The 25,291-nt window shown below is 40.1% G+C and overlaps 1 protein-coding gene across 2 annotated transcripts in view; it reads left to right on the top strand.

Moving 5' to 3' along the window:
- tbata (thymus, brain and testes associated) overlaps positions 1-24,113 on the top strand; it is a 29,425-nt gene extending 5,312 nt beyond the window's left edge. Inside the window, exons 1-9 of one of the 2 annotated variants that reach the window (XM_042398030.1) lie at positions 15,710-15,755; positions 16,045-16,271; positions 18,469-18,639; positions 18,747-18,835; positions 20,035-20,184; positions 20,515-20,596; positions 22,074-22,239; positions 22,339-22,379; positions 23,551-24,113. In XM_042398030.1, coding sequence (XP_042253964.1) covers positions 16,079-16,271; positions 18,469-18,639; positions 18,747-18,835; positions 20,035-20,184; positions 20,515-20,596; positions 22,074-22,239; positions 22,339-22,379; positions 23,551-23,642 — 984 coding nt within the window. In that variant the 5' untranslated portion in view covers positions 15,710-15,755; positions 16,045-16,078 and the 3' untranslated portion in view covers positions 23,643-24,113. Of the gene's footprint in view, positions 1-15,709; positions 15,756-16,044; positions 16,272-18,468; positions 18,640-18,746; positions 18,836-20,034; positions 20,185-20,514; positions 20,597-22,073; positions 22,240-22,338; positions 22,380-23,550 lie in introns of those variants that run through there. The other variant, XM_042398031.1, reaches the window with a different exon arrangement.
- The last annotated feature ends 1,178 nt before the right edge of the window (positions 24,114-25,291 follow it).

Genomic DNA, 25,291 nt, shown 5'->3' with positions numbered 1-25,291 from the left:
CAATGGAACTGAACTAACATCACAACCAAGAAGGTCAGTGAAGTTAAGATGACTAAATATTAACTCAACTCAACTTTATTTATATAGCACTTTTCAAACATCTTGCTATGTGAAGCCCAAAGTGCTTGAGAGCCCAGAGTGTTTCATTAGAGCCCTGTACGAACTCTCAGAGCACTATGAATTTGGTGCAACCAAGGACAAAAATATCTGCGACTGTATTGTTGTTGGGATACTGGACAAAGACTTCACATGCAGGCTATGTGGTAGTTAAGAATTTGAAAATAATTAGATTTTTCAGAAACATGATTTTATTTCTTTTCAGAGTTATGCAATTATATGTCTTATATATTTCATTTCCTTAATACATAATTTTATTGTTATTTCAGTTATGTTGCTAAGGTTATTACTGTGGAGAATATCCAGCCAGAATGTAAACCGTACAAATAGGTAATGTGTATTCTTTTTCTGGGTTGATTGTGCGTCGATCTATTGGTAATGCCTCATGACTCCAGTAGGGGGAATCGCGCTCTCTGCCTCACTCAATACAAACGAGTGAAAACGAGAGAAGTGTGCGGGTTTCTTCATCCCTCTTCCCTCACTATTTTCCCTGTTTTAAGGGCACAACATTTGGAGGCACCGCTGGGATGTTTGGCTGGAGGACCATCCCTAACCTGTAAGAGAAATCCTCTTGTCGATCATCCCCCCAAACTACCCAGGCATCAGAAAGGAGCTCAGCAAAGCAGCAGAGGTGGTTTTCAGACCAATATTGGTGGTTTGTGTCCTGAAGTGAGCAACGTGACCACTAGGGAGCAGCGAAAACCAATTAAGCTTGATAAACCCTCATTTGACTGTTTATGCCAACTCCTCTGATAAAATGGAATCTGAATTAGAGAAACTGCAGCTGGAGATTAAAGGAGCACTGTATAAACTGACTGTAGAGCAGCTGATTAAAGTATGTGATGCACTTCAAATCTCAGGACCAGGGAAAGAGCATGTGACTGGAAAGACACGCAGTCAGTTAGTCTCACATGTCATAAGGTACCTTGAACAGGAAGAGTTGGCCAACCTAGAGGATGAAGGTATGTCTGAACTCCTGAACGCTCAGGACATCATAGACAAAATAAAAATGGACAAAGAACATAGTGCAAGTGAACTTCTAAATCAAACTGAGGAACAGGAGAGCCTCCAGAAGGAGGTAGAGGTATTAAGGCTGTCATTACGTGAAAAAGAGAGTGCAATGCATGATCTGATGAAAAATAGCATGAACCTACCTTTGAGTTCTAGCATCCCAGTGAAGAACATGGCTTCAGCACTGCCAAATGGCTCTATGTGGCACAAAGAATTTAAGATATCAGGCCAAATAGGGGAGCCCGGACAAAAAGATAGGCTCACCTTTTCCAGTCTGGCTAGGCAAATTGAAAATGGGCTCAGCAAAGGCTACCCAGACTCAGAGATCACTGATGCTGTAATCCGTGCCATCACACCAGGCCTGCAGTTAAGGAGTTACCTTGAAGGAAAAGAAAACCTCACGTTGCCTGCTCTTAGGAGAATCCTCAGGTCTCATTACCAGGAAAGAAGTGCCACAGAGTTATATAAACAACTCACCTCTGAGGTCCAGAGTAGTAAAGAAACACCCCAAAATTTCCTGATAAGGGCAATGGACCTGAGACAGAAAATTCTGTTTGCTTCTCAGGAAGTTGAATCAAGCCTCAAATACGACCCGGCACTAGTCCAGAGTCTTTTCATGCATACTGTCCTGACTGGTCTGCAGAATGATAATATCAAAAGTGACCTGCAGCCTTACCTCCTGCAAACAAATACATCAGATGAGCTATTGCTGGAGAAGGTGAACATTGCATGTGCCAATGAAAAGGAGAGACAGGACAAAAAGAAACATTCAGCCCCATCACGAGTGACTCATGTAAACACTGTCCAGCCCAGTGAATCCCCAGTGGAAAAGAAAAGTACCACCCAGCAAAGTACAGCCACTCTACCCCCGGACCTCCTCTCAGAAATGAAAGAAATACGTTCTGACATGGCGCTGCTGAAAGATCTGAGAGCTGAAGTTTCCCAGATTAGAGAAACCATCCAAAAGTCAGCACGTGCAACCCCACAGCCCTCCTCCTTTAAGGCTGAACAAAACTGTATGCAGTTTTACCACCAGCAGCCACCAGCAACGGTGCAGGAGTACCGACCAGCGCTTGGACCTGGACATGTGAGGGAAACAGCACAGTTCCAGCAAAGATTTGCACCACAGCGATATTACCCAGCACCACGCCCCCGCCCTAGGTGTTTTGCTTGTATCCAGGCAGGTGAGGACTACTGTCGACACTGCTTTAGGTGCGGAAGTAGTGAGCATTTTCGTGCAGGATGTAAAGCACAGAGACTGACAAAACCAGCTAGAGAGATCCCTTTAAACTAAGAGGGGTTGCTCCCACGGGACATGGGGCAACCTGCAGTACAGATAAGTCCCCCTGTTGTGCTAGCTGTGAAGAAGAGAAAGAAAGGAAGGAACTAAAATGTTGTTCTGTTTGTAAAACAACACTGTACTGTTCAAAAGAATGCCAAGAGACCCACTGGCAGGCTCACAAAAGACACTGTAAGCCATACATATGTTCAGGCATTAAGAAACAGGAAGCACAGTCATGTGAGAAGTCCAAGTGTAGAAAAATTAACGAACCGGTGAAAACACCAACTGTAAGGGAGTTGGTAGGAAAGAAATGTGTCATCAGGTGTTTTCTGCACAAACAGAGAATTCAGGCACTTTGGGACACAGGTTCACAAATTTGTGCTATAGATGAGGTCTGGAAAGAGAGCCACTTACCTGATGCAAAACTAAGGGATGTAGCAGAGCTAATTGATCCACTTGACCCTTTGCACATTGAAGCAGCCAATGGAACAGAAATGCCATACATTGGGTGGCTTGAGGTAAGCTTTAAACTTACTGCTAATGATGAAGAGTTACTGATACCCATGCTAGTGCTAAAAGGTAATCAACAACCATGTCCCATTATTGGCTTTAATGTCATTGAGTACCTGGTGGTGAATAGTGTGCTGGACCGGACAAAGCACAGGGACAGAGAAAAGCTCTTGAAAACAGTAAGGATAGCTTTCCCTCACCTCAGAAAGAATAGAGCCAAAGCCTTTATTAATGCAGTGAGTGCAGGGCAGCCATGTGAGCACAATGTGAGAACAGCAAATGAGAGAGTCAGTGTGCCTAAACGCAGCTCCATCCAGATTGAATGTCGGGTACAGGCCCCACCCTTCAAGGAGGATAAGACTCTGATTTTTGAGCCTCATGAGAACCCGCAGTGGCCTGAAGGACTCGAGTTTTGTGACACTCTGGTGTCAGTGAAAGCAGGCATGACCCCAAAAATTGTTGTCAGTGTGCAAAATCCTACCAGCCATGACCTCACATTGTCAGGAAGGACTGCTATTGGAACAGTGCAGTCTGTTAGATCAGTATATCCTGCCAACATATTCAAATCAGACTGCCTACCTACTGCCTCAGTCCACAAAGTCCAGGCTAAGAGTTCTAGTGAGGACACTCCCACTGATGAGCAATGGGACCCCCCTGTTGACCTGACACACCTGAATGAACAGCAAAGACAAGTTATAAGTCAGATGTTAAGAGAAGAATCACAGTCATTCTCTAGGTCTGATGATGACATAGGCTGTGTGGAAAATCTGCAAATGAACATTTCACTAAAAGATAATGAACCAGCGTCGAGGACGTATCTGTCTGTCCCAAAGCCCTTGTACCAGGAGATGAAAGACTACTTACAGGATCTGATAGCGCAGGGGTGGGTGGAAAAATCCACTTCGTCCTATTCCTCCCCAGTAGTCTGTGTGAGAAAAAAAGACGGTACTCTGCGCTTATGCATCGACTACAGGGAGCTCAACAGGAAAACTCACCCAGATCGCCACCCCATCCCCAGAGTGCAGGACATTATGGACAATCTGGGTGGAAACACCCTCTTTTCACTGCTGGACCAGGGTAAGGCATACCACCAGGGGTTCATGGGTAAGGACAGTAAACATCTAACAGCCTTCGTGACCCCCTGGGGCCTATATGAATGGGTACGAATCCCATTTGGACTCATGAACGCGCCTGCAGCATTTCAGCGCTGCATGGAAGAGTGCTTGGAGGGATTAAGGGACAAAATATGTGTGCCTTATCTTGACGATGTCCTAGTGTTTAGCAGAACATTTGAGGATCATGTTAATGACGTCAGGACGGTCCTGCGACGGCTGAGGGAGCATGGAATAAAACTAAAACCCAGGAAGTGTGACCTCTTTAAAGCGGAAGTACGGTACCTCGGCAGGATTGTGTCTGCAGAGGGAAACAGGATAGATCCAGCCGATACTGCTGCAGTGATGGCTCTGAAAAACAAACAGCCAGGTACTGTTGGTGAGTTAAGAGCAGTGTTGGGACTGTTGAGTTATTACAGACAGTACATCAAGGATTTCTCACGGATCGCCAGCCCTCTGTATGACCTGCTTAAAGGACCTGCAGAAACTGAAACCCTGCAAAACAAAAGGAGAAAGTGGCAAACAAAACGAAACGGCAGAGGAGTTCCATCGAGTACACCTATTCAGTGGACCGACATGCATCAGTCAGTATTAGAGGAGTTGATAGACTGTCTAGCTCAGCCTCCTGTTCTAGGCTTCCCAGAATTCTCGCAGCCGTTTATTCTGCATACTGATGCATCAAACCAGGGACTAGGTGCAGTATTGTATCAAAAGCAGAATGGAAAGCTCCGTGTAATCGCTTATGGCTCTCGTACTTTAACTGCAGCCGAGAAGAATTACCATCTGCATTCAGGCAAGTTAGAGTTTCTAGCCCTCAAGTGGGCGATCACAGAAAAATTTCGTGATTACCTCTACTATGCGCCATTCTTCACAGTCTACAGCGACAATAATCCACTCACCTATGTACTGTCTACTGCCAAATTGAATGCAACAGGGTGCCGATGGGTAGCGGAATTGGCAGATTTCCATTTCACGATCAAATATCGCCCTGGTAAGGAAAACATTGATGCAGATAGTCTGTCTAGGATGCCTATAGATATGGAGAAGTTCATGAAAGAGTGCTCAGAGGAAATGTCATATGATGTGCTTGGAGCAACTTCACAGGCAGTGGAAAATCAGGATGAATCTAGTGTGTCATGGTCCATGGGTGTCTCGGCCAAGTGTGCAACCATAACTACAGACACATCCGTCATCCCGCTGACAACAGGACAGATCAAACAGGACCAGAGGAGTGATCCGACTATTGGACCTGTGATTCAGTGTAAATTATCAGAGCAAAAGCCATCAGGTCCAGAACTGAAACAACTCAGCTCACAGATCACTTGTCTTCTGAGAGAATGGGACAAATTAGAGATGAGTGAGAATGGAGTCTTATACAGAAAAACAGCTCACAGAAAACAGCTGGTCCTACCAGGAAAGCACAAAAGTACAGTGTTGAGGGAACTCCACGATGAAATGGGCCATCAAGGTGTAGATAGGACAACGTCACTGATACGGGACCGGTTCTACTGGCCCTATATGCAACGAGAGATAGAGGATTATGTCATGAGAAGATGTGTGTGTCTTAAACACAAGAAGCCTTGCCGTGACACAAGAGCACCACTGACTAACATTGTCACAACTCACCCGTTTGAGCTTGTCTCTGTTGATTTTCTCCACCTTGACAAGTGCAAGGGTGGTTATGAATATATTCTTGTCATCATCGACCATTTTACACGCTTCGCCCAGGCGTACGCCACGACTTCCAAATCAGGCAAGACAGCTGCAGACAAAATCTTTAATGACTATGCTCTAAGGTTTGGCTTCCCGACAAGAATACACCATGATCAGGGTGGCGAATTTGAAAATCAGCTGTTTGCACAACTGAAAAACTATTGTGGAGTTGCAGGGTCGAGAACTACTCCCTATCACCCCCAAGGGAATGGACAGGTGGAGCGGTTTAATCGAACACTACTCCAAATGTTAAAGACACTCACAGAAAGACAAAAGACCAACTGGAAAGACTCACTGAACAAACTTATCTATGCGTACAATTGTACTCAAAGTGAGGTGACTGGTTTCTCTCCTTTTTACTTGTTATATGGACGCTCTCGACGCTTGCCAGTTGACATGTTGTTTAACTTGACCCCAGAACAAGGAGACAGTAATCATCATCATTACATGGAAAAGTGGAAGCAGGGCATGGAAGAGGCATACCAGATCACAAGAGAGAATGCTCATAAAGCGGCCACAAGGAGCAAAAGACTTTATGACAGTAAAGTGAAAAGCTCAGTATTACAGCCTGGTGATCGCGTTTTAATCAGGAACATGACACCTCGTGGTGGTCCAGGCAAGTTGAGAAACCACTGGGAGGATGTGGTCCATACAGTTGTCCGTCGAGTCAGTGAAGACATCCCTGTCTATGAACTCAGACCTGAGAAGGGAAAAGGGAGATCAAGGATATTACACCGCAATCTTCTCCTACCGTGTGACCATCTGCCACTCGAAATGTCTGTCCAGCCGCGAGCAAAGAAAAGAACTGTAGAGACAACTGAGGAAGTGGAGCAGTCAGAGGAAGAGGAGGACGACGATGAATATTATCCAGTGCAACCTCAGCAGCCATTTCAGCCATGTCAACCTCAGACGTCAAATCCTGAGAGGACGGATAAACCTGCTGAACAAATACAGTTGGAGGAAAATGCGTCATCTGAATCAGAGAGAGAACATGAAGTGATAAACCAACTGGAGCACTTACCGGACCAAGAGGACAGTTATGTTGAGGACCTACCTGTGGAAGAGGCTATCCCTTCACCTGTCCCAAGTGAGCACAACAGGACCAGTGAGTCGGGGCCTCAGCGGCCTAGACAGCACAGGCGACCTAAGGTCTTCACATATGATCGACTGGGCTCACCAGCTTGCTACAATCTGAGAACACTATCACATCATACAAACCTTGAGGTGCCATGGACACACACTGTGCAGCCATACTACTACCAGCAACCCTATGGACATGGGTGGTAGAAACATCGTGATCACACACAGCATAGGTCACTGAACTGAGTAAATGCACATACATTATACTCTAGACAAAGCAAATGGACTGTTCAACACAGAATTGACATTCAAAGGGACTGTTGAACAATTGGTACACATTTAGACTGTGATTACAGCTCACCTTACACATCTAAAGAACATCACATGATTGCAGTTAATCATTTCACTCTCATGGACCTTTATCAAAGGAGAGTATAGTTGCTTTGGACATGCTGCAATAGCAGAACTATGTTACAAGCCAGCAATGGACTGTGTTAACTTGGACACTTTAGGCCCCACAGACCAACAGAGAACACTGATGGACTCTGGGTATTAACCCATATGAAGGAATGTATGAAAAAAGGTCCAGCCTGTAAAAGAACACTTGTAGAGCATAAGGCAAGGTATAGCAAAAGTGATAGTATGTAATGTCACATTGAATGTTTATTGATGGTATGTAGTTTAACCTCTTAATTGCACTAAAGGTCAAATGTCTGGATGTTGGGGACAACATCTATTTTGAGGGGGAGTATGTGGTAGTTAAGAATTTGAAAATAATTAGATTTTTCAGAAACATGATTTTATTTCTTTTCAGAGTTATGCAATTATATGTCTTATATATTTCATTTCCTTAATACATAATTTTATTGTTATTTCAGTTATGTTGCTAAGGTTATTACTGTGGAGAATATCCAGCCAGAATGTAAACCGTACAAATAGGTAATGTGTATTCTTTTTCTGGGTTGATTGTGCGTCGATCTATTGGTAATGCCTCATGACTCCAGTAGGGGGAATCGCGCTCTCTGCCTCACTCAATACAAACGAGTGAAAACGAGAGAAGTGTGCGGGTTTCTTCATCCCTCTTCCCTCACTATTTTCCCTGTTTTAAGGGCACAACAGCTACAGCTAATGGCAGACCTAATGCTGGTGCAATACAGACCGTTAGACAACCAGAGGAGGTTGCCACACAAGTAAGCATGCAGGGAGAGACAGTGGGAACAGTGCAAGAGGTTGCATACAAATGCAGTAAAAACTGGAAACCACAAGGAAAGCCAGAACACAGACAATGGGGAGGAAATGAAAGAAAATGTGGTAAATGTGAAAAAAGCCAGAGTGGCCAGAGTGTGCCACAAGAGCAAATCAGTGAATGAGGTCACAGAGCAGGCAGACCAGCCACCTTATTTCCTAGGCTCAGTGTGTAATGCAGACAAGATAAGTGAACAGTGTACTGTGTTGGTGCATGTGGATTCCTCTGCAGTGGAATTTAAAATTGACACGGGCAGATGTTAACATCATCTGTGAGGACACATTCCACACATTCACTCCAGAGAGAACACTGGAACCAGCACACATTCCACTGGACAGACCAAGAGGTGACCTGCTGTTTCTTGGCATGTTCAAGGCTACCGTTAACTACAAGGAAAAGTCCTACTGAATCACGGGTTATGTAGTCTGTGGACGCACAGTTAATAAATTACTCAGATGGTTCCTATCCATGAGATTGAACCTGGTAAGGAGAGTAGATGAAGTGACACACACACCAGTTGACATCAAAGGCCTATGGTGAGCGTGGGACACTAAAAACTGAACCTCTGAAAACACAGTTAAAGAATGATGCTCAGCCATATGCTGTACACAGTACATGCCGAGTGCCTCATCCAGTGCTGCAGAAAGTTGAAAATTAACTGCAAAGAATGGAGAACAATGGTGTCATTGAGCAGGTGACGCAGACTGGTGTGCGCCGATGGTGCCAGTTCTGAAGAAGAACACTAGCAAACTCAGGATCTGCATCTACCTGAAGAAGCTGAATGAATCAGTGAAAAGAAAGCAGTATATCCTACCTACCTCAGATGAAATAACTGCTAAGCTAAGTGGCACGACTGTGTTCTCCTCTCTCAATGCTGCCGGTGGCTTCTGGCAAATTCTATTTTATCCTGACAGCTGTAAGCTGACAACATTCATAACGCCGTTTGGCAGATACTGTTTCAAATGGCTACCTCTCAGGATTTTCAGCACACCTGAAATCTTCAAGAGGAAGATGATGAAGACTCTGCAGTTGCTGGAAGGTGTGGAGGTCTTTATGGATGACATCTTAGTCTATGGGGACTTGATGGAGTTACACAACACCCGGCTGGAGAATGTAATGCAGTGCATCGAGTCTGCTGGCTTGAAACTCAACAAAGAGAAATGCTCCCTCAGGCCAGTGATTGAGCCAGCTGCAGTTCCTGGGTCATCTCATTGACCAGTCAGGGGTCAGGCCTGACTCTGACAAGGTAGAGGCCATTTGCAAGCTTTCACAACCAGTAAATGTTCAGGAACAGAAAAGAGTCCTGGGCATGGCGAACTACCTGGGGTGGTACATCACCAGCCACTCAACAATAAGTCAATCACTGTATGTACTTCTGAAAGGCAAAGAATGGACTTGGGGCCACTCACAACAATCTGCCTTCAAACACATTTAAGTGCTGCTGACAAATGCACCAGTTTTCGCCTATTATTATTTCAGCAGACCCACAACTGTCTCAGCTGACACCAGCAGTTATGGACTGGGAGGTGTGCTCCTCCAGGTCCAGGATAGGGAATGGAAGCCAGTAGCATACTGTTCCAGGCATCTCACAGAAGCTGAAACATGTTATGCTCAGATAGTGGTGCAGTGGTGTAGGGTATTAAGTGAAAAGATAAAAACTACACTGAAAAAGCCTAGCAAGAGAAAAACTCTGTCTATTTAAATTTTTATTAATAAAAACAGTAAATAATATAAAGTAGAAGAAAGTGTGTGTGTGTATGTGTGTGTGTAAGCGACCTGGCCATGCTCTTGTAGCTCTTGTGCGGGCAGGCGGGAGTGAGGGGAAGAGGGTTTGGGGCCAGAACAGCAACAGTTAAATTTTGGCATCAAAAATAAAATTTGGCATTGAAAACAAAACCTGAACTGAAAAAGGAAACATTGGCATTGAAACACTGGAAAAAGTTGTATTGGCACTGAAACATGTATTGGCACTGAAAACATTTCCACTGAAAAATAAATGTATTGCATGTATTATACAACACTCAGTGTGCAATAACTAGATAAAAAGTGTCCTGTGATGATGAACAATGTCCCTTGCTGTGATGTTTCTTCTTGTCCTTGGTTCGATAATGACACTATTATCAAACCTCTAAAAGCTGTCCCAGAACCTTGATTTTGCTTGCTCCATTCTTGTGAGACCAACTCTTGCAGTTGGAGTTCAAACAGGCTCTTCTCTTAGAACCAGTCTCGCTCAGACTCTTACATTCGTTGGGAGAAAAAGAGCGTCCCTTAGTTACGGATTCACACTGAATGCATAACAGGAGTTATATAGAAGCACCTGAAACTAAAGAGAGGCTGTGACAAAAAGGTTAATTAATTACAGCATCTTGTTTTTGCTGGAACATTTGTGCATTGTGTATTGAACAGTTAAAGAGAGACACTGATGTTACATAATATGATATGGTTTCAATTAAGGTCATTGCATAGAGCTCTCTGAAAGAAAATAGTTAAGTTTTATTGACACTTGCAATTGAGTTTACAGAAAGAATGTGTTTACAAAAGAAGAAAGCTAAATGTTTACAGATCACATATTTAAGTTTAAAGGGAAGGCCTAATGTAAATTAGTGTCATTTTGGTTAGTACTAGTATATTGTTGCAGTCTGCTGTTTAGGGGGAAAATGTGTTGTTCCCTAAGTAACTAAAAAAAAAAGAAGAAGAAGGGGAGCTGTCATATATAGCCTCCTCTATGCTACACACAGACATTGCATGAATAACACAAATAAATTAAATTAAATACAATAAAAAATTTAATCAGAAAACAAATAGAACAAAGTCATGTAAATGTATTTAAAAAACTACAAAGACCCATTCTTCTCATTTTGTGTTAAATAAACGTTTTCTACTTTGAATTCTAGTTTCTATGCAAAATACAATGATTTGCAAAACTTCCATACAGTATATTTTATCAATTTTTTCACCAGAACATCTGTTTAAATGTGTCACAAGGAAATGAAGACCCTTGTAAGACGAATAAACCTGCTGGTGGTGGAATAAATCAGCAACGGTATATGTAGCATCTGGGGACACAAAGACAGGCAGAGACCTACAGTTTGTCACATACAAGTAAGACAAAATTCCAACAAGGTGGAAATCATTTAACTGAGAAGACATAACAATTCCCCTCAGCAAACTTTAACAAATTTCAATTTCAATTTAAAAAAAAGGAGGAAGAAAATATTCATTATTTAGTCTAGACAGGTCTAGTCTGTCTCTGTCGTGTAAGAGAAGATATAAAGAAGAAGAGAAGATAAACAAAACACTTAAATTATCATATGCGTTTTCTGTTTTTAGATTCAAACAAGACAGGGGTAAAATAAACAGTGATAAAATTATAGTCTTGGGAAAACATATCATCACCTGTAAGCACCCCTGATTGTTTTGAAATATGCTGACAGAATTTTAATCATTCCAGCAAATGGAAATATGCTTTACTGGATGCCATTGCAAAGGTTATTCACTCATGGCAACCACACTGTCTGATTTTGCTGAAATATAGTCTAAATCCACCCCTTGCTTACTTTGTGTTTTTTCACCTGTTTTTGCACAGTCTGAAAATTTCAAATTCCCTATGCCCTCACAGTCCTAACCTGTACTGTTGGCCTGTGGAGAGCTGCAGACAGAAACATGCTATATCCATGACACACAATGTCACCAGCCACTTCTTTTCACCTTCCAGAATTGAGCTTCGCCTGGGCATAACAGCCCATATTGCCAAACATCATCATAATTTTTAACTGCTGTCACTCTGTCAGTCTATCAGTCAGTCTCACCGAAGTATCTCAACAACTATTCAGGTTCACCAGAATCCTAATCACATTGGTGATCCTGTGACTTTTCCTTCGTCTAGAGCTACCACAATGTTTATATTTGTGACTTTTAGTGAAATGTCTCAACAACTATTGGATGTATTATTATGAAATTTGTTTAATATTTTGGTTCATGAAATATCTACAAAACTAGACATTCCTATCAGCCTCAGTTGTGCTAATAAGTGCATGTTAACATGCTAAACTAAGATGGTGAACATGGTGAACATTATACCTGCTTAACATCAGCATGTTAGCATTGCAAATGTGAGCATATTAACATGCTGACATTAGCACTTAAAGCACCACTGTGCGTAAGTGGACGAGGGGTCCTTGAGGGGGTTCCAGGGCGTCCCAAGCAAAATGGGGAATAATTAATTTTTACTATAATTCCATCCATAAGTAAAACAATGACAGAATGTATGACTGTTTTGGTCTTGGGTTTCATACACTTTCTGTAATAAAACATCTAAAAGCAAAAATCTTATCAGATGGGGGACCCTGGGACAAAATCTTATCAAAAGTTTAGGGGTCCTTGATGTGAAAAAGTTTGAGAACCACTGATCTCAGTACAGCCTCAGTGTTGCTAGCATGGCGTTAGAATTTTGTTAAACATTAAGTGCCAGCTTTTAAAAAATACATTTCTCACTGATATCTGTGCATGCTATGTTATTATTAAAGTTCAGGAAAGAGCGTTGTTGTGGCAAATAAACTATGGTTAAGATATGGTTATGGTTAGGCAACTAACTTCAGGTCACAGATAGATGGTTGTGGTCAAAAAGTGTTGGATTATTTCAGGATGTGGATGTGCTAAAACTGGCCACACTAGGGACAAGACAGCCCAGACCATGTTGGTGCCCTAGGCAGGGTTTTAAATTGAATTTTCATCTAAATTTTAAAAAGCTATTATAAATGTTATTAGTGTGATTGACCCTGCTGAAAGAAAATTGTATTGTCAGACCTAAATATTGACAGATATGTTTTTATTTTAAACAGAAAACAAAACGTCCCACTCACTTGGCACCCTAGGCCACTGCCTATGTGACCTATGCCACAGGCCGCCCCTGTGACAACATGATCCCTCACCAGCTTCCCACCAGAAAATACGGCTTTCTTAGTCCCTAGCCCGACCGAGACAGAGGCACTGCTGCCAGGAATCACTGTGATTATTTTTTTTGTAATAGCAGTAATAGTGTTTCAATGGAGACTTTGACAATTAAAAGACATTTTTGTAATTCTTTGTTTTAAAGGGGGAAAAATCCATTTCAATTTTGTTGAGAAAATAAGGCACAATAATTATGGTCATTGGAATATATGGCCAAGCCCGAGTTACTGGATGCAGGAATTTAAATGGTCTTTGCAGTGGTTGGTGGAAAATGTACACCTACACATGCCTAAATATTTAAAATTTGAATTATAGTGCCTCTAATAGAGACCATTAATATGGACTTTTTTCAAAAACACTTATGCTGAGTATAAAAATATGCAAAGTTTTAAGTCACTGATTTACTGCCTCACAGGAAATTGAGGACATACTGTATACCTCAACAACAAAATGTGTAGTTGTGAGAGGTAATTAGGGGGAACTAAGCAAAAAGACATCAAGCAAACACTGCACACAGGTACTACAAAGACTCTTCCCCACTGTGTAATTTTGATCATGATTGGAGAAAGCATTGTGAAGATGTGACCCACTTCCTTAATGCATGTTTTCTGCCAATTCTGTCACAGCCAGCTGGTCTGGTGTTCCAGACAGATCTGCAGGAATATCGAAACTATTCGACTCACTACAAAAACAAACTGATAAGCCCATTCAGCTGTGTTTGTGACTAATGGCCAAGTTTATTACCATAAATGGATGCACTCTTATAAACATGCTTTTGTCATCTATTAATTTAATCTTGGGATAATACGTCCTGCACACAGTATTATTTGTTTTTTTTTTTAACACATCAGTGTCCTAGGAAACCCATTTAGCCAGAAACATATTTTACAGGGATTCAGGCTACATTGTCAAAAGCTACCAAGCTTAATGTTACTAACGGCCCAAAATAATGAATCATTACATAAATCATGAAAAAATCCTTTTTTTTTAAGAATACATCCAGAATCTACTTTAATATCACTACAATGTGTGCACTGATCATAATGTTGCTACTCTGCATTGCTCATATTTTACTGCTAATTTTTTAGGGTTTATTTAATTTTATTTTAATTGGACTTTGGCTTGTTTATTGGCAAGTAGCACTACCCTGGCTCACACTAGCGAGCTACAGTAGATTTGTCAAACCTCTCAACCAATTAAAAGAGGGTATTCTACTTCTAGCTGATCTTTTGAGCTTGAAGAATGGCAGTATTTTGGCAAAAATACAACAGTTTGGTTGACAGCAGAGAGGTGGATTATGCTGCATTAGTAATTTAAGACATTTTTATAAGTATATCTGCGGTGAAAGTTGGAGTCCATTGTAATAACTGACTGAATTCAAACTGATCCTGGACTTCCTGACAGGCCGACATCAAGTAGTGAGTCAGCAGACACACACACACAGCACACATATACATTATGTACATACACATAAACACACACTCTCATACATAAGCACATATATTTGTACATACACATATAATATACACATATAGATATTTATTTATATATTACAGGTAGGACATATGCACACCACACTTAAAATACATACATACGCTCATATGTTTTATACTCTATCACTATTGCTTTTACTATTTTAAATATTTGTTTTTCCCCTTACTGCATGATCGATGCATTACTGCATTACTCTCTTTTATTTGTGTAATGAGATGTTACTATAAAGACCTTGAAACTTGAAACTGGCATTCTGCATAAAGGTAGAGACATGGTTATGTAAACAGCATTCATTTGCAAGCCTTTCACTGTAAATATTTCATTAACAATACCCGATCAAAGATTGCACCTGACTCACAGTGACTTAAACATCCCACGCGACAAATGAAAGCAGAGACCTGCGCCCACTGTAGTTTGATGTTGAAGTTGACCCTGAGAAACAAATGAGTGAAAATGAATAAAATCTTTTATAAACTTTATTGAAAAGCTGCTAATGCGGAATGCCTCATGTATTGAACAGGGCAAGAATAAAAAGAAAAGTGCTCTACTATGAAATCAGATACAATTATGGATGTTGTTTTATCATGTTTCCCTTATCAGCCCTTAATGAATGGATCCGCATACTGATCACTTTATATATATATGGGTCATTCCTGGTTATCTCTGACTCAGGTAAATGTCACAGTAATTAGTAAGCACTTCCTCATTACGTACATATTACATTGTTTTGTAAAGCATCACCCCTTCTAGACTGAAAAATGTCAACTGAGCTTTAACAAAGAACCATGGATGACACAAGCCAGATGGAGCAGGATCCTTAAAAGATTATTCATTCTGGTTCAGAGTTACATTAATATTCACATCCATATGCCACCATAGACGCTGAGGCACCTTGGTAAACTATTACATATTGTGGTGAGGTGAAAGGTGCGTCACTCACAGATGTTCATATAGACTCCTTTCTCTCTTCCCTCAACTTCATTTCAAGCTTTTCAAAAATGAGAATGGCTGCTGCTCGCAAATGGAAACTAGTTTTACACTTGACTGATTCATAGTCGAGTTCTTTAATTTAACATCATAGAATAGTTCAATTATAGCAGCGTGGCATGTGCAAATCATGTCTAAATTAACTGGTTGTGCACAGATGCCATTGTGTCTTGTTTAGTTCAGGTTTCCTAGCAACAAAGGAAACACAGAGCATTAAGCACCAACGGTTTTGAGCTGGAGGCTGTTTTCAGAGGTAAAGTGGTTCTTTAGTTGTTTTTCTTTGAGACTAAACTTATTTTTCTTGTAGATTTTTTTTCTAGGTGGAACACAATTACTTTTCTTGATCAAATCTAAAATGCAGAGTTATCTTTGGAGTAAATCAAATCTGAGTGGTCTCTGTCTTGCTCCTTATTATGTTTTAGTTGAAGTGTTTTTTTAGCATGTGTTGTCACAACTCTGCCATCACAACATATTAAAGTGTCTGTATTTCTATCACATCACTTAATAAAGGGACTTAACTTTACAGTCTTTTATTCCTTCAGATTTAGACAAAACCTCCAGCTGTCACTCCAAGATATGTCGGTTGCACAGAGTCCAGACTGCCGTGGGACGACAGGAGAGAGGAGCTACAGTCAAATGAATCAAGTGCCATTCACCCCTGAATTTACCAAGATGCTGACAAAAAACAGTCCGCGCTTTGGTAGCTTGAGTCACCACTCATTCTTCTCCAGGCACAACCCTCATCCACACAGAGTGAGGCATATTCAAGGTGAGAGAGCAGTCACAGCACTCTGGGCAGCAGAAGAACTTCATGTGCTTTTTTTCCCCACATGTTGAATTGAAACTTGAATTATGTCCTGCAATATGTTTCCTTAAATTACAATAAATTCATGTGTTTTGTCTTCCATTTATACAGTACAGATGTCAGCAGTTGTTTTGAGCCTTTATTTATGATTCCCCAAACTACATGACTTCAGTAAATGAGGAGTATTCTGATGAAATGAAGTCTGCAGATATCTCTGGTTCCCATCTAGGTTCTCAAAATTGCTTTCAAATAATTACAAAATTTTGTTGGAGCTCAATGTGAACTTTCAGTTTACTTTTCTTGTGCTGCTGGATGGAGCAATTAGTATTTATCAAATTATACCATCTATGATTGTGTATTATTTATATTTTATATTACTGCTCTATAACGTGGAGCATGGTTAAATATACATATAATATTTTTTTTCTAAAAACAAATCTGTAGGTGGTTGCTCCAGCTGTTTGTATTTACAACTTGTTACAATGTAAGTGTTTATAAGTATATTAAAACACCTTATTATTATTATTATTATTATTATTATTATTGTAAAACACGGTTGCGCCACACAAATGGACGTAGAGATTAGTTGTTATTAAATATTTACACCTACTAACTTGTGTAAGCCAGGTGAATGAACCAACTGACAAAGCTAACTTTTGCTTGCTAATATCTGACCTGACAAGTTGCATTTCACAGAAAAAAAAACACTGGACTAAGAGCATTTTAGTGTTTTTCTGCTCATTGTTTTGGCCCCATTTTGGTTCACTCTCACTGCTTTTATCAGTGTTGAAAAATTAGCCACAAAAAGAGGAACATTTAATATTTTTCTCAGGAAGTGATGAGACCCAAACAGAGCTCAAAGGAGAGTTAATAGTGGACTCCAAATGATTGCTAATGTTGTTTCATATCTGCTGAATGTGTTAATAGGGAACTGTTCTCTAACATGACATTGACAATATCTTAATGCTATGTTTACAGCTTGTTCAGCTGCCCCAAATGGCCAGAAAATATCAGTTAATATGAATTTTAAGTACAAAATTACCAAATTAAATTGCTTAAAACATTTTAAATAGTTGTCTACTGCCCACCTCAGATGATCTTTCTATCTCTGTTCTGGGGCTAGGCCAGTGAACCCAAGTGCAGAACTCTGAGCCAGGAGGCAGTGAGTAGTTTTGGAAGATTGTTTATTGCAAGGTGGTAGCTGGGAGGCTGGGGCAAGGGCTTGGGCAGGAGCTGGAACCGGGGGCTGAGACTTTGGCATGAAGCTGGGCAGAGGGAATGCTGAGGGGAGCCAGGCAGAGGGATTCCCCGAGAGCAGGGTGTTGTGCTGCACCGACGAGGCAGGAAAGCTGGAGACAGGAGTCAGAGTCAGGCGGAGGCAAAACTGCAGGCACAGAGAAAAAAGGGTATTATCAATGTTGATTAGCAACAGAGCTGTAGTTAGGCTTGAAGGGCTAGAAGTGTGACTGACCGTGGTAACAGAGTCTACGATCTGGTGATGAAATGGTGGCTGAACCAGATATTTATGCAGGACTAATGATGGATAGCAGCTGGTTGCCTGACTCCTGCACACCTGTTTCCACGCCTGCAATTAAGTACAGACACAAGGAAGGGGAGAGAAAGAGAGAGAGAGAGAGAGAGAGAGAGAGAGAGAGACATACACACATTGCAGGCTAGGAGGAGGAGGAGGCAGAAGTGGAGGGCATGACAATCTCACTCGTAGTTTTCTCATTACCACATTTTACCAGTGTCTTATTGGGACACACAAGAGTCTATTTATGTACTAATTAATTCTGACTGCATCTAATGAGTTATTTTAGATTAAATGTCTTACTAACTTTGCTTTAAAAATAATGTCCTTATTTTGCCATTTCTGCAGAACCGTCCCTTCCTGAGATGAGTAATTATTCAGAAGTTACCTTGAATATTTAACAAGCAGCTGTATGGGCACCTAGAATAGCAATATGGAACATGAAAGAAACGGCTGCGTTATTGGCAGAAAAAGTAGGTTTCATCCCTGAGAAGTCACCTTTAGTCTCAGCAGGGATTTTACAGGCTTTATTTCTTCAGGGCATTCCTTTGATTGTCCCATACTTCTGAAGCACTTCACTTCATGTATTTGAACTACTGTATGAATAGTGTGACTTACTCTCTCCCACAGGACTTAATGGTAGGCCTGTTTGCATGGTGAGAGATGATTGGTTTGTCACCTCATCATTATTTCCTCATCCACTTCTCAAGAGCCACGTCCACAGAAAAGCCACTGATTCATCTTTTGCTTTTCCGCTGGCTCAGAATCATTATGGAGTCAGCGGTAACAAACACAAATCAGGTATACTTTCATACACACATAGCGACTAAATTTCCTCTTTACTTTTCCAAAATTCTGCCTTCGAAGAATCCCATTAAGCCTCAAGCATTTTTCTCCTTATTTCACAGCTCTGTTTTCTGAAGCCTGGAGAGATGAACTTAAAGAACTGGCTGCCAAAGTCAGTTTGTCTTCTCAAGCACAAAAGGACAAAAAAGAGGTAGTTGTGTTGCTGTAATTGCTGTGATTTGAAACATATCCAGAGTTACCTAATGGCGCAGTAATCTTCACCCTTAGCTTTCTTAACAATTTCATACAACTTTAAAAAAAATTAAAATAGCAATAAATTAATACTTACCCATTTATGAGTTTGCCTGAAACTGCATTTTCAATTATATTCAGCAAATTTTGGGACAAATAATATCAGTATAAGTATTTCAAAATAGCAATGCTGGACATGTAGTCAACAAAACCTGGTAAAAACAATAATAAACCACAGCATTTATATTATACTCTGCCTGCATTCACTCTCTTTGCATAGATGATGATTTACCTGAAAATTAAGATATGCCGTGGTGGCAAAAATTACCCAAGGGCTTGCAGACACCTCTTGAAGACATTTTCTGAGGTATGAAATTAAAGAACTAAATAAGATTAACAATCCACTTATCCACTATGCCTAAAGGAAAATGTTTTAGTATTAGCTTTATCACAATTTACCGGGTAGAGTCTATGAAAAGGAGGTGATTGAGAGGTGATTGCATCTATGATTTTCACAGTAATGTCATGTTTCCTGACATCTGTTTTTAATTAATTGCCTTGATTTTAGCCACACTGGCAGTGTGGCTCAAGTGATGGCAATGTTGGTCTATTGGTCAGTTGATCTACCACTTATCCCATGACTGAAAAACCTCAAAAACTATTAAATGGATTGCCATGACATTTTGCACAGACATCCATGGTCCCAACGTACTGAATTTAGTGATACTTTGACTTTTCCTTTTGCGCCACTGTGAGGCTAATATTTGTGGTTTTGAGTGAAATTTCTCGACTACTATTGGATGGACTGCCATTAAATTTGGTACAGGCATTCATGTTACACTAGTAATTCATTGTAATAACAAAATTTAATAATACATTTTGAATCTGTCCAGTACTTTGGTTCAAAACTATACATACCTAAATACCTGATATTCTGATCAGCCTCAGCTTTGTGCTCACTGCTAATCAACAATTGTGAACAAGTTAACATGCTCAACTAAGATGGTGGAAATGGTAAACGTTATATCTTCTAAAAATCAGCATGTTGGCATTGTCATTTTGAACATGTTAACATGTTGGACTGATTTTAGCATTTAGCTCAAAGTACAGCCTGGTTGTAGGCTCTTGTTAATTTAGAACTTTGTCAATATATTCCAGGACCAAACTGAGGAAGAATTTGTCCGTCGAAAGACCCAATATTCAGCTGTAACTGGGAGAATCATCCCTCCATCCACCAAGTCTTACCAGCGCAGATCCCATTCCCAGTGCCTGGGGTATCCTCAACTCTTCCATGATCAAGAACTCATGGTGAAATACTCCTCCAATGATCTTGAGCTCTTCTACAGGCACAGAAATGTCATTTGGGGTAGTTTGGGGTTGAAATGAGGCACAGCTATGTAATATTTTATTTCAGAGAAGAAGGGTTACTGGCAGATCAAAAAGAAATTTCCATCACTGCAGGGATTCTCCAGAGTGCACAGCTTTAGCCAAAGGTTATGCAGCATTTGCTTTTTGGTTGATGGAAATTACCCCCCCAGCACAGCTGTCACCGTGTGTCTTGAGAAATTCATTAATAAGTTAAAGATGATTGTATGTGGTTTGGAAGTTAATGTTATCATGGTCCTACTCTCTTGACAGGTATTGGAGCTACTTTGTCAGATCCTGCAGACAGATTCCCTGTCCACAGTCCAGCAGTGGCTTCTGCTTGCAGGACAAAGAGGTAAAATGTTTTTTGTTACCCCCATTTCACATAAATAGTTACTTTATGCATAAAAACAGCAGATTTGGAAATTTTAGATGCTACATGCAAAAAGGTAGTATCAGTAATTTTGAGATATCTGTGCATTAGTGTTATAATTACATAGATAAGAATAAGAATTATTCAGAAGGTTAGCAGGAGACTGTCAGTTCAGGCATGTCTTGAATCATTACCTCTGTTAGCAAGCTTATATTTCAATACAGGGTTAGGGGTGTTTAACAATAAAACATCTCACAATTGCATTAAAGGGACACTCCATAGATTTAGTATAAGTGGGTACAAGTCTTCGGGTTAGATGTTAACTGCTACTCTCAAGGTGCATTTCATCAAGAAACATCAAAACACTAAGCTTAAAGTTCTGTTACTTGCGTGGCTAACAGCGGGTAGAAACTACAATGTTGAGAAAACAATCTGCAGATTAAATCGATTCACTTTTAAATTCTGGTTCAATTGTGGGTAAAGAAGAAAACTATGTCATTGTGTTTTGTTCTCAACTACAACAATGAAGCATTTTGAATTTGTTATGACTCAAATTCACGCCTCTGATTAGCCTCCCCTCCATGGCAACAGCAGCAGAGGCTCATGGGTATTGTAGTATTAAGACCTGTCCACCATGCCAAAATGACAAATGAGAAACCAAGTTGAAATAATTAAAACTGCTGGCCATAATAAAGTCTTACATCATCCGGGAGAGTCCCAAGTTTCTATGTTAAGTAACAATAAAGATATCATCTAAAGAATTAATTGAAATGGGAATATATAATGGTAAAAAACACTTCCAAAACCAGCTGCCACTCAGACTTCACAACTCTATTGTGACTTCACTTGGATGTTTGAGGTTCACTGTGCATAATGATGTATGTGCAGAGTTTGACACTAGAAGACTGTGTTCAAATTCATCTGCTGATGACTGAAAATGTCTCTGGGCATCACAATCCACTATGCAACTTACACAAGTGTTATGTGAAAACTTGAAGCCTCCAGAATGCAATGCACTCAGTTAATTAGGTGAGTGGTTAATTAAATTAACATTGAAATACTGCCACTGAAAAAACTGGTAAAGTGTTTACAAAAAAGATCATTATCTGTGCCATAATTATATCATTTTTCACTTTTTAGATAATGAATGAAATTAAGAACCTCTGAACTGATTTGCCAAATACTTCTGAAGAGTTTTTAAAATTTTACTTTTGTTGTTGTGTCTTCATATTCCATCTCATAATTCATTCATCTACTGCTTTAACATATTCAGTTTTCAAATGTTAAAGCATACATTTAATTACTTTATAGTTTTCTTTTTAATTGCATCAGTCAATACATTTATTTAAATTAAAAACTGCAAAAGCATTTAATTACTGTGGTGGAAGGCTGCACCGCTGCTGATGATAAGAATCACTGAACTCTTCTCTTGGTATTATGTCATGTGATGTACCCTCAGAGAAAGACCTGGTGATGGGGATGATCAAACATGCTCTGGATGGTGTGGACCTCTCAGGCCATCATCAGCAGAACTTCCAGCAGCTTCAGGCTTTTCATCCTGGTGCATCTCCACCGGCTTACGGTCCACCATTCAACCAGCTGTGGAGAAAACCACAGAGAACGAGGTCTGGGTGATCTCTCGAATTTTCATTTGCTTTTTTTTCTGTTCAGAAAATGTTCAAGCTCAATGTGTTTAACATTATTTACTCCATTTATCTCCATAGCTCACACAGAGTGACCCAAACTTTCAGCAATGATAAACCAGGTAACTAAATGTACTATTTCTCCTCTTCTTAATGCACTCTTGCCCTTCATTATTGTACCAGAACATGTTTTTCCTTTTGCTTCCCTTTTAATGCAGGCATCCTCCCATGGTCTTCACATTTCACTTAAGCTAAATTAATTAAATATATATACAGTATAGATTCTTTTCATTTGACATCTTTTTGATGGAGAAGGAGGTCCTAGAAATCATTAAAATTAATCTGCCATCTCCTGTTTTGAAATTTTGTTTTTCCTTTTTGAAATGTGCTTTCTCTATAGTGAATTTGTTTTGGATTATCCTTCATGACTGGATGTCTTTCAATTATTCTTTTTCACAAAAGCTGTACTCTACATTATTGAAAGCAGATGCTATAGAGGGAGAAAATGAAAGCTATTGGGTATTTTTATACTCCATAGTATTGGAATATGAATTCAGCTTTGGCTTTGTTAAATGTTGTTATGTATTCCTGTTATAGTGTATTCCTGATGTGCATTTTACAATTATGACACTGCACTGGGGTGGCTGTGGCTCAGGAGGTAGAGTGGGTCGTCCACTAATTGTAAGATTGGCGGTTTGATTCCCGGCTCCTCCTGTCCACATGTCAGAGTGTTCTTGGGCAAGATACTGAACCCCTGTTCCATCAGTGTGTGAATGATTAGATTCCTTTGATGGGCAGGTTGGGACCTTGCATGGTAGCCCCTGTACCCATTCAGCGTATGAATGTGTGTGAATGCGTGCATGTGACTCGTAGTGTAAAAAGCGCTTTGAGTGGTCGAAAAACTAGAAAGGCACTATACAAATACAGTCCATTTACTTAAAGCTGTGATTTTACATGGCCTTCCTGCAGCAGAGTCTGACGTTTTCTGTATTATATATTCATGGATAACCAAATGTGGACAAAATGTTTCCCCTGTTGTGGAAATAAGCCATACAATAGGAAAAGGTTTGTCTATTGTCAAATTATCTATATTTATGTCAAGCAGGATGCTGCCAGAAAGAGCGGTTTTCACAATAGATATAAGAATGAACCACAATATTCAGAGGAAACAATTACATAAGCTTCTTACATAACAAGTTTTCATTTTCAGTTTTTCTGAATAAAACTGATGGAACCGTGGCAAACGTAAAATGACTGGCTTTGTATGACTCTGACATGAGTGCTCTCTTGCAGAGAGGATTGGAGAAGCAGAGGTCCTTGAAATCCATGCAGGAGAACAGAAGCATCTTCAAGATCATCCAATTCAGCACACAGAGAGTGTGTAGAGTTCCCTGATTTTGATCACGGTGACAACTGTATTATGGTTACCTTATTATGCGCATGAACTCGCTCCTATGTTTATTGGTCCCATGATATATTATATTGCAGGTTCTCTATTGGATATTTGTTTTGTAGATGTTTACTAGTAGCACAAGCCAATTTAATGAGAGGAGTTCGCAACTGAAATTCCATTTGCACTTTGTTAACAATGTACTGTAGGTATGATAGTGTTACATGACACTGTGGATTATTATGTTGCATAACATGTCAGCAGTCTGATGGATCATGTTTTGAAACTGTGAAAAGCAGTGTGACCATATTCAATAAGCATAACCTCCTGTTTTTCAGGCAAATAAAACATTTTCAAAGATATCTTCATGTATGATATGTTAAAATCGTTTCAAAACTATTCAGTCTGATTACTGATGTATGAAAAAGACAATCTGACTTTTTTGGGTACCTGAATAAAATTTAAAACTAAGGCTAAAATCTGGGGCAGTTAGTTTTTTTGTGACTTAGCCATGCTAGAAACATAAGTCTAGGGATCATGTTCATCTGTCTCTTGACTGATCCACCACTTTGGTCCAGACCAGAGCCACATAGGAGAGAGTTTAGCGACAAGTCAAAAACATAGCAAGTCACATGACTCATTAAGCTTTGAATAGTTCAAAAAGTGGTGATTCAGAGCGATTGTTGTCCATAGGGAACATCCAGATTTACCAACAAAAAATTACTTTTCATGACTTGTACAGTCTTAAACTGGTAGATGGTAAGGAAATGATGTAAAACATATTACTAATATCCTGTGATAATAATTGCTAAATTAAAAATATAAGTCATAATTGTGGCTGAATTCAACCTCTTACCTTAGAAAAATGTGTTGAAAACACTGCAATCCTACAGTGCTGCTGCTACTCACTGCCAGTATTTGCAACCTCTCCCTGGTCAGCCATTACTGAAAAAACACCCTTACAGAGTCAATGGAGATGTTGCCACTCTGTTATAATAAATCTGGTCCAGATTGAAATATTTTAGATGATTCCCACAACATTTTACAGTGTACAGAAAGTCCAGGTGATCCCCTGACTTTTCATCTAGCGCCACCATGGAGTTGACATTTATATTTTCAAATATAAATTTCTCAATAATTATTGGGTGGATTGCAATGAAATTGGGTACTTTTCGTCTATGGTTTATGAGTAAATACCTGCAAAACATTCCCACTAGCCTCAGCCTTACTTTTTGTTGAATACTTATTGGCAAATGTTAGCACACTAACACGCTAAACTGAAATGTTGAACATGATAAACATTGTATTTGCTAAACTTCAGCATTTTAGCATTGTCACTGTGAGCATGTTAGCGAACTGACTGACTCACAGAACTGCTAGTATGGCTGCATACTGTAAAGTCTCATTTTAACACAATGCACAATGACTTTGTTAAATTTGTTTCCAGATTTAGAGGCTTTGACCCCATTTTGTGGCCTTGCTTCTCAAATAAGACAAACAAGAAATGAGGTGACCCTCTCCAACTCGGGTGAAACAATTCAATTCAATTCAATTCAATTCAAAGGACAATGTGAATGAGTTGCATCTATTTAATGACAAAGTGGCACTTTTGATACCAGCCAGTGCTATTGGCAGTGTGGCACA

The sequence above is a fragment of the Thunnus maccoyii genome, chromosome 20, assembly GCF_910596095.1.
Source record: "Thunnus maccoyii chromosome 20, fThuMac1.1, whole genome shotgun sequence".
NCBI classification, from domain to species: domain Eukaryota; kingdom Metazoa; phylum Chordata; class Actinopteri; order Scombriformes; family Scombridae; genus Thunnus; species Thunnus maccoyii.
The sequence above is the reverse complement of the archived record's forward strand: the minus strand, read 5'-3'. Positions and strand labels throughout refer to the sequence as shown.